The following is a 12,483-nucleotide window of genomic DNA, read 5'->3' as shown; positions in this document are numbered from 1 at the left end:
TTGTGTCTGTGTCTGTGGTGGTTAGGGGAAATGTACGCTCACTATACCCAAATCACAAAGTTAAATAAATTGTTTAACACATGTACGACATATGAGAAAGGATAAAGGAGATCATCTTTTGGGAAATAACAAAAATAATATTCAAAGTTTGTTTCTACTCAATATATTATATCATAACTTCTATTATGCTTCTATCTCAATAGCACATCATATCTTTTGAACAACAGAGAACTATTTTGGTGCATGTGATCAAGGGTAACTAGGGTGTAAGGGAGATAACTCTCATCAAGGAACACAAGGATTTTATGTGTCTGTGATTGGTTAGCAACATGATGTTCAAGAGCTTAAATTCTTTCTGATATAAGTTGGTAGCTTGTGAACGTGATGGCCTGAAATGAATTACGCAGTCCTTTGATATCAGCTTGTGTAAAACTGTAGTGTGTGAAACTGTATGTAGTAAGCTCTCTGTTGTAGGTACTTCACAATACAATATTGCAATATAAGGGTACAACATTTGATTTTCTGTGGGGTGGGAGACATGGTCAGGGATTTACAAAAATAATAATAATAGGCGAGGTGAGATGAAATTATTACACTTAAATGGCGACGTGCATACACATGCGTGTGTGTAGCTGCCGATTTTATGGTGATTGAGATATCAATCCACAGTTCAACATGAATATTGTAATAATAATCAAACCTTTTAATGCTCGTAGAAATAATTATTTTTCATCATGGTTTACTCCCAAGCATATAGCGTTCACTAGACATACTGTATTTTCTGTAAAATGGACAAAAAGAGGATTTCCGGCTCCTCCTTTTTGTCAGAAGAAAATGTTTTGTTTGAAGCATTGACTATAAACATAATCAGTCTAAAAAAAATTCACCCCACCCACCCCCACCTTCCCGTCTAAGCGAAGATACCAAGAATCATAACTGTGAATTTATCAAATCGAGGCATTATATACCACTCAAAAGAAGTTAAAGAATATTCTTTCAATATTGGCATGAAATAGCTTCTGATGTCTTTATCTACCCCTTAACACTTCAAGCTGTGGGCATACTTTGGACTATTTTATGCACTATCACACTAAACCTGATATACTTTTTCATTATCTGTGCTCTCGATTGTTTAATTTCAGGAATAGTTTAGCGGGGTCGGCTGTGTGTGTGTATAACATGTCCGCGTTCCAGAAGACGTTCATTGGGCCGTTCAAGTACCAGGAGAACGCCAAGTCTGCCTGGATGAAGCATGAAAACCCCACTCCATTAGAGAGGGTAGGTGTGGAACGAGCAGACGTACTTCCAGACTTATGGATCAGTGTTTGCTCTTTTCATTGCACCAAATATCATTGCTCCATAGTTTTATCGTTCAGCGCCTAAAGAGGATATTTCTTACCTCAAGCATATACACCTGCTGCACCCAATTATGATTTGATTTATAAACTCCACAAAAAAAAAATCGCAGGCATTAAGACACCTTAGACCACGTTAGGGTTAGATAAGATGACACAAACGTTTCATGTTTTATCATAAACTATTTCCTGGCAGTTTGCGTCAGGAAACATATATCATACCTGAGTAGCACCATCTAGCTGCTGTGTGGTGGGCCCCGTTCCACAAAGCAATCAGGGCCCCGTTCTTCAATGCGATCTTAGCGCTACGATGATCGTAACCCTATGTTAAAGTATGGGACTTATGATCACCTTAGTGCTAAGATTGCTTTGAGGAACAGACCCTGAGTCCTAAGGTGATCGTAACTCCCAAACTTTAACATTGGTTTACAACAGTCGTAGCATTAATTCCCATTCATAATTCCCATACTTTAACATAGTCAAAGCACTTAGATTGGTTTGTAGAACAGGGCCCTGGTCCAGGGTTTGAATCCTTGGAATTTGCCTTCATTATGACCCATTGGTTTGTCAGCACCATACAAACACTCATAGGTGGTAGATGTCTACGACCTGCTCCACGCTAGGCTTTCAGGTCATGTGTATGTGGCATGACCTGATATAACAGAAATACGACCTAAGCGTAAAACTCACCACCCTTCATGGAGACAGTCATGTTTGTTCCCGCAATGCTTCTATATCACTTCCATCTTGAATTGCTTATGGCAGAACTTGTTGTGTCCCTTAGGCAAGCCAAAAACCTGTGTTCATATGTTCGAATTTCCATTTTTACGGAAGTGTCAAAGGTCTAAGAATGTATTACTTTGGGGTTTCCTTCCATGTCAAGCTGTGATTGTGTTTCAGTAATACTGTTTAAAGCACCATTAAACCCAACTCACTCACTCACTCACTCACTCTCACAATGTGCTCTGTCGTGCCCCAGCCAAGGCAGTGGAAGGAAGGGACTTTATGTCAGCTATTAAGATAGCACATTGTCATATTGCCAAAATACTTTTCAAAGCAGCATTAAACCCAACTCACTCACTCACTCACACAATGTGCTCTGTCGTGCCCCAGCCAAGGCAGTGGAAGTAAGGGGCTTTATATCAGCTATTAAGATAGCACACTGTCATATTACCATGTCATAAAGCAGCATTAAACCCAACTCACTCACTCTCTTATCGCCAATACAATATTTTGTCCATCTGTGTGCAGTGCCCCAGCCAAGGCAGTGGAAGTAAACGGTCAACAGATACCTCAGCCAGCAAACTAGAGGCAGCCAACATGTACCAGCTGATGGACGATGCCATACAACCCAATACCATTTCCCCACTGTTCCTCGGGGAGAACGAGAGGTAACTGCCAATGTTGGAGTTTTAATCAGGGATCATAATTGTCTACTTTAGGACTTAAAGGAAGTCATCAAGCAATACTCAAAGGCCGGAAGATCTAAAGTATCACATGATCTAAATGCATCACCATGGAATTTCCCTTCTGCTCATGTTGTCAGTGTAGTATGCCTTACAAACACCTTGATTAAGTACTTATAAAACAAGGGCTTATGGATAGGAAAAACCTGCGATGCTTAAAATATGTAAGCCTCGAATTGTTATCATTTAGCATTTGTAATGAGTGCTCGATGACTACCCTGGGGTACCTATAATTGAGGATAAAAGAGTTTGTTTGATGTTTAAATACATGAAGACATGGCTGACAAAGGAAGACCACACATTCTTTTTACTTTCTGATGTACTGATCAGCTGATCAGAGATAAGCATTTCCGACTTACTTTTAAATTAATTGAGATAATCCAATATTGTTCTTATTTTCCCCATATTTCTCTTTTAAAGCAATATAAAAAAATAAAACTATAAAAAATAGACAACTGATTCAGTGCATAATGATCATAGTCTCTAACTAAGATGGACAATAAACTCAGCTTTGATAGAAATGGATGCAGGTACTTGGTGCTTATTAATAGTAAATAATTTCATAGTCTATTTTTTGTTGCTATACACGGCAACAACTTTATACTTGTCAATTTGAGAAATAATAATTGCAAATGCTTCAATTATTTGACGTTTTCACCCAGACAAGCTGGTTTTTAGCAAATAAATGCCTTAACTAGAAATGCAGTTGAATTGTTTGAATTTGGTCATAACAGGTGGACTCATATTGCGGTGGACTTTGTGTACGGCAAGATGGACCTGTATGAGGTGGTGTTTCTGGCTACAGCCGATGGAAAGATCCGGAAGATGTTCAAGGTTCCTCGCTCCAACAAAACCTGTCTTATTGAGGAGATCAAGATTGTCCCCAATGGGGAACCTAAGCCAGTAAAAGCCATGAAAATCTCTCCAGAATCGGTAAATTGCATTTTAAAAAGTCCTTAGTTTTAGAATTCATTGAATTATAACTTGGTCATTGTGTATGGTTAACCATAGTTTTCTGTAAACTTTGTCTGATCCCATGATTCAGTCTTGAAATGTTCATTCGTTGTTGTCACACTCTTGCACAATGGTAACAAATGTTTCAGTCGTCTGAGATCAGACACATATTTACGAAAATAAAATTGAATTGCCTTGAGATTTAACATACCAGTAACATAAAAAAGTTCTCATGAAAATATTACTTTCCTTTCTGTTATGACAAATCCAGCACTATATTCACTCTAGACTAACGCTTAGTCTCCCAAAATACTACGAAATTTAAAATGAAAAGGAGCCCAGTTAGATGGGCGATTCAGAGCCTGTGTATAATCTAGACTTGCTTCATTAAGGGTTATAACATTACAGTCAGAGCTGGGTGGAAGGGTTAATAATATGGTTCATGGACTGTGAGACAGACTTGATTCAATCCAGTGTTTGACATTATTATTGAAAATATTTTCTTGTTTAATGTTATTATGAAAATATTTTCATGGTGAATGTTACAACTGAAAATATTTTCATTTTGAATGTCATTGAAAATATTTGCTTGTTGAATGTTATTATTGAAGATATTTTCATGTTGAATGTTATTATTGAAAACATACTATGTTAAATGTCATTTTTTAAAATCTTTTCATGGTGAATGTTATTATTGAAAATCTTTTCATTGTGAATGTTATTATTGAAAATATTTTCATGGTAAATGTTATTATTGAAAATGTTTTCACGGTGAATGTTATTATCGAAAATATTTTCGTGGTGACTGCTATTATTGAAAAAAAATTAATGGTGAATGTTATTATTAAAAATATTTTCATGGTGAATGTTATTGTATTGAAAATATTTTCATGGTGAATGTTATTATTGAAAGTATGTTCCTGTTGAATGTTATTATTGAAAATATTTTCATGTTGAATATTATAATTTAAAATATATTTATGGAAGCCATATTTGTTCCCAGGGTGCAATCTTCATCTCCACCCAAGGGAGGGTGATTAAGATCCCTGTTGAAAGATGCAGCCGCTTCACAGACAGCGAGTAAGTCAAAAGTCACGCCACACTACGTATTCTTCAACCAGAGGTCATATATTCAAGTGACTGCATGTTCAATTTCTGTTAGCGGGCAGTCGGGTAGCCTAGTGGTTAAAGCGTTCGCTCGTCACGCCGAAGACTCGGGTTCGATTCCCGACATGGGTACAATGTGTGAAGCCCATCTCTGGTGTCCCCGCCATGATATTGCTGGAATATTGCTAAAAACGGCGTAAAACCAAACTCACTCACTCACTCAATTTCTGTTATGGAGTGGTGTTGAGCTGGAGTTGATTTGTGCAATCAGGAATTATAGCACTCTCTTTCTTTAATATTTCCCTAGTCATCAGTAAATCTTTAATTGTTGCAATTTTTTTCGTCAAAATGTTTTAGATTTTGTATGCTTGTAAGTATAAATAACTTTTAAATTGAAGGAGTGAGTGAGTATGGTTTTATGCCACTTTTGCAATATTCCAGTTATGTCACGGTGGGGAACACCAGAAATGGGCTTCACACATTGTGCCCATGTAGGGATTCAAACCCAGGTTTTCAGCATGACAAGCAAATGCTTGCACCACTAGGCTACCCACAGCCCCTTAGATGAAGGAAGGTCAGTGGTAGCCTAGAGGTTAAATATCTGCTCAACATGCCAAAGGCCAGGTTTGAATGCCAAGATGGGTACAATGTGTACAAAAATATTTCTGGTAAGGAAGAGAATTTATGGAGAATTAAGTTTCTTTATTATGAAGAACACAACATTTCGGAGTATATACTTACTCCTTCATCAGGTGAATAAATGATATGAGACAGAGGACATATATATGTACTGGTAGGAACAACAAAAGGAATAAGATAACAAAGGTGGAAACTTAACAAGGGAAGCCAACAGTTTATTGGCCATTTGTCCATTTGTCCATTGCTAATCACATATCAGCACCTATTATCTGATGACTTCCCTTTTTCACCTTTTGTTAACTTATTACTTATGTTGTTCTTACATGAACATATATATGCTCGCTGTCTCATAGCATTCATTTACCTGATGAAGGAGTTAGTATATATACTCTGAAACGTTGTATTCCTCATAATAAAGAAGTTGACATCCATAAATTCTCTTCCTTATGTGTGTCACTTCTAATTGCCTTTCAAAGACTTAATATTTCTGGTCTTCTGTATTCAGATATTGCTGGAATATCGCTAAAAGTTTTGTAAAACCATACTCACTTAAGATTGAAGGTCTTTATAACCGATTTTGGGGCAATTTCAGTTTGTGTGTGAATTCCATGGATCCTTACTGCGGCTGGGACTCTGTGAACAACACCTGCTCCCGCGCCCCTCACGGAAACCCTCACGAGGTCACCTGGGACCAACACATCGTCTCCTGTCCTATTGTCCAGTATCCAGGTAGGAACACACAGTTGTACTGGAAGTGTCCACAAGGAAACATCAGCCATTAATTGTTGGAGGAGCAGGCCAGACACTGTCCCAATCTCATTAAAATCAGATCTTAGTTCCAGCTGCCGCTAAACAAATATCTGAGGACATCCCATTATGGGTCACGTCAGACCGACCTTGCGCAAACTTTGACTGACCAATGGAATGACCAATCAGAAGGCAGCTTTCTTGTGCATGGCACTAATTTCAAATTGGCGTCTAGGCTTCGCAACATATTTTGACAAATTCTCGATTACAAATTTGAAACCTAAACAAAAGAACATTCTGGAATGGCTAATAGATGGTCTAGATTGTATGGATTCAGTCGTTAAACCCGTAACTATCGGAATACACCGTGTTAAAGTTTTTGAGGTTGTATGATTAGAAATCACATTCAGACTGTCACTTTCATGATCTGGTAAGTGATGCTCTGATTGGTCGGATGAAATGTCATTCTGACGTGACCCCTAATGGGATGTCTTCAGATCTTTGTTTAGCGGTAGCAAGAACTAAGATCTGATTTTAATGAGATTGGACACTGTCCCATCACATGCCATGACTGAGCAGACGGTTGATATAGAGATTGTTACATAAGTATGTATGTCACTCTTATGACACCTGAATTCTGGCACAATTATTATTTATTTTTTTTAAAACATGAATACGTACATACACCTGAAATATAAGTGTCAAAATGTCTGGTGTCACCCTGGGCAAGTGACTTAGTTCAAATGTGCCTCTGTTCACCCAGTAGGGAATGGGTACCTGATTGTGACGTGGATGTAAAAACCCTCTAGCGCCCATAGGCAGGTTGGGTTGTATACTCCCCAAGGAGTTGAGAATGATAACTGGAATGCAAATGGATCCACTGGTTAGGGAACTAATCAACCGCATTTGAGCAGATACTGTACCAGGATACCTGCGGTATATAAATGTATAATAAAAATAAGATTGTTTGATACCCACAGCAAAATACTGATCTCACTTTCTTGGTAACAATATTGATAAACATCCTTTTTCCCTGTTAACAGCACCTGACCGATATCTAGATCTTAATGAAATATTTGTTAAACATTTATCCTTTCCTGTGTCCCCATTAAAGAGTAACTGACCAATCAGATATTGATATCTTGTAGGAGTATTGATAAACGTTTATTGCCGTGTCCTCAGTAAACACCATCTGGCCAATCACATATCTCTAATTCTTATGGACAGTATTGCTAATGTCACCATCTGTGTCCTCAGTGAATGGTAAATGGCCAATAAGAATTAGAAGCTATGGACAGCTTTGCTAATGTTGCCTCCTGTGTCCCCAGTAGACAGCACCTGGCCAATCAGAATTAGAAGCTGTGGACAGCTTTGCTAATGTTGCCTTCTGTGTCCCCAGTAAACAGCACCTGGCCAATCAGAATTAGAAGCTGTGGACAGTATTGCTTATGTTGCCTTCTGTGTCCGTAGTGAACAGTACCTGGCCAATCAGAATTAGAAGCTGTGGACAGTATTGCTTATGTTGCCTTCTGTGTCCCCAGTAAACAGCACCTGGCCAATCAGAATTAGAAGCTGTGGACAGTATTGCTTATGTTGCCTTCTGTGTCCCCAGTAAACAGCACCTGGCCAATCAGAATTAGAAGCTGTGGACAGTATTGCTTATGTTGCCTTCTGTGTCCGTAGTGAACGGCAACTGGTCAGACTGGTCAGACTGGAGTCCGTGTGAGCAGGTTGGGGCTGACCAGGCCGGGGAGGACTGTCTGTGTCGCCATAGGAACTGTGATAGCCCCAAACCCTACTATGGTGGGCGTCCATGCTCTGGAGCCTCCATTGAAGTCACCAACTGTTCAGGTGAGATGTTCGATCTTAGCTTTGTTTTACTGTTTGAATCCCAAAACTTTTCTATCCGAAAAGTGACATATTTCTGTCCTTTCAGTACCTTTCTGAATGAAATCATCTGGACTACCAAATTCACAGATTAATGCATTATTTATTGTATTGTAAATAATGTATTATATGTGGGTATTCTGGATAAGAATATAGGTTCATGTATATATTGTTGTAAGAGGCGACTAATGGGATCGGGTGACCAGGTTCTTTGATGCATGTTATCGTATTCAAATTGTGGGCTCAAAGCTCATGATGTCAATCACTTGATTGTCAGATCCACCTCGATTATTTACTGACTGCTGGAATACTGCTGAGTGCAGGATTAAACAACAACAATCAAACAAACAAACAAACAAACAAAACCTAATAATGTTCACATGTAGATACTCGAAACCGAATTATTCAGAAAGCTGTACTTCTGGACTAGTCATGTCGTGAGTGAGTAAGTTGGGTTTAACGCCGCTTTTAACAGTATTCCAGTTATATCTCGGCGTGTCAGCTTAATGTGGGAGAAAAGCCCAAAGTGGTGCAGGTCTCTTACCTCTTACCCACAAGCACGGGTATGGTGCTGAAAAACCTAGAAATATAATCGGGGCAAACGGGATTCGAACCCACAATCACAGGTTTCTGGTATGCCCGAAGGGACGCAACTCTGCACAGCGAATCGCAGCGCCTTAGACGACTGGGCCACTCGTGCCCCCCACTAGTCATGTCGAATCTGATTGGTCTCACTATATTTTGATTTCCCAATCAATGCTCTGGGGTTCAGTAAGGATAAGAATGCTGACAGTGTCCCCCTGTGTTTCCAGTTCATGGAGCCTGGACGCCATGGACCCCTTGGTCCAGCTGCTCCAAGACGTGCGGCTACTCCATCAAGAAACGCGAGAGATACTGCAGCAACCCCACCCCTCGACATGGTGGGTTCGGTTGTGAGGGCCGCCATGTTGACAGCCAGCTGTGTTCAGGTCTCCCAGCGTGTAAATGTACGTACTTCATGTGGTGTGGGTCACCCCAGCGGGGCCCCATTCCACAAAGCAACATCAATGTTATGTCAGTCCTAGGTCAATGTTAAGATGGGGTCTTGATGGGATATACTGTTTAGAAACAAACAACTGAAAAAAAAAGTAAGATGAGTCAAATTTTTCTATAAAAAAATAAAGGAAAATGTCCAAAAAGTCTGTTTCGAGTAAATTAAGACTTTACTCTTGTTGTAATAATGATAATATCTCATAAAAGTTGCATGTAACTAGATCTAATGGCATTAGAAATGTGGTCAGTGTGGGTATGTGCAAAACATGAATTACACTAATGAAGCGAAACCAGAACCAGCTGTTCCCATGTTTTCCTACAAAAGATCCGCTTTCGCATAGGAATGATTTCGCAATTTAGATTCAACTTGACAGCTTGTCAGGTGCTTTTTCATTGGACCAGCCACACGTCACTATGTTTTTACTGACTAAGCCGTAAAAATTTGACAACTGACTATAGTCCCCAAATTTGACTGACCACTGACTATAGTCCCCAAATTTGACTGACTACTGTCTATAGTCCCCAAATTTGACTGACCACTGACTTGTGACGTATATTAGATGTCGTAGAAGTGTTTGACAAGTGCTGATTTGTATCTGCTGTTGTCAGTGCCCCCTATTGATGGCAAGTGGTCCAAGTGGTCCGGGTGGAGTACATGCACGGCCAAGTGTCAGGGCGGCATCCAGACGCGGCGGCGGACATGTGACCAGCCCAAGCTGAGTCGCGGCGGCATCCCCTGCATCGGCAACAAGGAGGAGATGAGGATGTGCAACACCCAGAACTGTGATAGTAAGTGTGCCTGCTGATGCAGTAGTGGCCAGGGCCTCGTTCCACAAAGGGTTCGTAGCGCTACGACTGTCGTAAGCCTATGCTAAAGTATGTGATTTACGATCATCTCAGCGCTACGATTGCTTTGTGGAACGGGGCCCATGGCAGCAGCAGCAAATATTCTCATGGCAGACGGCGGAAGGATTACCAAAAATGGAAACAAAGACATAGTAAATGACGTCCCAATTTCTCGAAACAAACTTAAGTTTGTACTCAAATCTCAAACTTTACCAAAGCAAACTCAGCAGTTGAGATCGATCACAGTTCTTTTCTTTTTTTTTCATGATAATACAGTTTCGAGTCTTTAATAGGCATTTAGAAGTTGGGAGAACATGAAACTTTTTGTATGGACAGCAACTTCTTATATTCTTTATACAACTTATTGCTCCTTTATCAGGTGAATGAATATTCTACCATTTCTTATGAATAAGTTTGTTTCAAGAAATGCATTTTGCTGATTTTTCCAAATTCGGAGTAAAAACTCAGCCATAAATGAAAACTCAGTTAAGATTGTCTGGAGAAATCGGGGCCATATTCATTTAAAACTGAGGTGATATATTCATGCTATTAATGTTTGACAGTGTAACAAAAACATTTCTGTTGTCAGGTACTTGGACAATAGAATCTGCAGCTTACCATGTTCAGCATAGAAATGACTACCGGCAATATAACATTGCCATCATCAGTATTTGATTAAACTGTTGAAATTTTCCTTGCAGAAGTGGTCAAGCTGACGCCATGGAGCCCCTGGGTGAAGACAAATGAAACTAAGGGAGGATATTTCCAGCAGAGATTTAGGTTTACATGCCAGGCGGAGGTACCAGATCGCAAGATGATTAAATCCAAGTACTCTAAGAGCCAGGCCCGTTTTTGTTTCAACAACGACCGCGGCTGCTACACGCCAGGTGAGCTGAAGAATACGATTACATCCGTAGATACGTTTTCCTCCGTAGATAGAGTGCTCAAAAAGTTCTGTAGAATTAGGAGAAAACTGTTCAAAAAGTACTGCAATTGTCGGACATTGGGTGTGTTCCTGGTGTGTCAGAAGTGCGGCTACGGATGACTAGAGGGGTCCGCTGACGAGATCATGCTAATTCTGCTGTCACTGAGAAGATACCGGAGGAGACCGTCGTACTAACACCACCATTCAACTTTGATTGGCTACAAGATTCATCACAGAGATTCATGGCTTTATTTTGTTAGATTTTAATTTCCATTTTTTTTAATTTTGCTGGACGTTAACATCAGAATGGAAGGGGAGACCCTTTTTGGGATCATGACAGGAATCGCGGAACACCACCACCATCAAAGCAATGTGTCGCCAAATGCTCAAATCTGAAGAATTCCGAAAAACAGTCTAATCATGTCATGTGATCAACAGATACACCATTGTCCAAATGTTATCAGTGCTATATTCCTTCCAACTGATTACAACAAAGGGACATTTTGTTAAGCAAAGAAAATTATTTCAGTATTTCACTTGTTAATGCATGTTTTTCACAATGCACAATATCTCACAATCATATTGATATAGTGTCAGTGTACAAATATGTATAAATGTGAAAAAATCCCTTTTAATATATTCCATCTATATTAGCTACAGCATAATCTCTAGAAGTAAGAAATAAATACAAGAAATCCTCGCGAGAGTGAAATATTATCATGTAAACTGTCCAGCAGATGATTCAAAAATATATAAAGTTGTAAAAGTTGTACAAAATGTAGAAATAGTTGGAAAAATATAGACCAATCACATGTAGTCAAGAAAATAGTGTCAGAAAAACGACAACGGCGGATATGACAGCAATTTTAGTTAAAGTCTCGATCAGCGATATTATTCAGTCATAACTTAGGCATCATGGGATATCAACCCCGTTATCACAATATTACAACCAAATTCTCAGGTCAAGTTTATCAACGACTTTATTCAAAATTCAAACATTTTATTTTAATACACCTAGTACAACCTTTGTATGCATGAAGGGTAAAACACATAAAATAAACTGAACAAAAGAAGTTAGGGATCATAAATATTTGGGGGGATATTTATATGAAATTGTGTGCACAGTCTTCACAATGAATAAATATCCCCCAAATATATGTCCCCCAACTTTTTTGTTAAGTATATTTTTTTGAGTATACAGCAGGTTTGTGTCAATGGACAAGATTATAAACTTCAATTTGCAGATTAAAAAACAATTATGGAAAAGAAAGAAAATTTTGTAACCAGAATACAATTGTGGAAATAGGCCCTTTTTCGGTTGGTTTTATACAAAACTCATAGAAATGTAAATAGATTAGGGTTGATGAAATGTTGCCAAGCTGTGACTGCCTCGGAACTATGTGCAATATTCAAGTTGCATTTGTGTATGTCTCGATATTGCCATGCCGCATGCCGAACTAGCGACTTTTTGTGAGGGCATGTACATGTTTGAGTGCATGGTGACATATACCACGCTTTCCAGGAC

At 39.1% G+C, this 12,483-nt stretch overlaps 1 protein-coding gene across 4 annotated transcripts in view; it reads left to right on the top strand.

The window, feature by feature from the left end:
- Nucleotides 1-12,483, top strand: part of LOC139465750 (semaphorin-5A-like) — a 144,974-nt gene that overhangs the window by 116,374 nt on the left and 16,117 nt on the right. For all 4 annotated transcript variants that reach the window (XM_071247603.1, XM_071247605.1, XM_071247606.1 and 1 more), the window contains exons 9-17: nt 1,143-1,278; nt 2,607-2,746; nt 3,556-3,754; nt 4,779-4,855; nt 6,114-6,250; nt 7,952-8,119; nt 8,968-9,141; nt 9,797-9,976; nt 10,735-10,920. In XM_071247603.1, the coding sequence (XP_071103704.1) occupies nt 1,143-1,278; nt 2,607-2,746; nt 3,556-3,754; nt 4,779-4,855; nt 6,114-6,250; nt 7,952-8,119; nt 8,968-9,141; nt 9,797-9,976; nt 10,735-10,920 (1,397 nt within the window). The remainder of the gene's footprint in view (nt 1-1,142; nt 1,279-2,606; nt 2,747-3,555; nt 3,755-4,778; nt 4,856-6,113; nt 6,251-7,951; nt 8,120-8,967; nt 9,142-9,796; nt 9,977-10,734; nt 10,921-12,483) is intronic.

This window comes from Haliotis cracherodii, unplaced genomic scaffold (genome assembly GCF_022045235.1).
Source record: "Haliotis cracherodii isolate W230 unplaced genomic scaffold, xgHalCrac1.p SCAF_18, whole genome shotgun sequence".
Lineage (NCBI taxonomy): Eukaryota > Metazoa > Mollusca > Gastropoda > Lepetellida > Haliotidae > Haliotis > Haliotis cracherodii.
The sequence above is the reverse complement of the archived record's forward strand: the minus strand, read 5'-3'. Positions and strand labels throughout refer to the sequence as shown.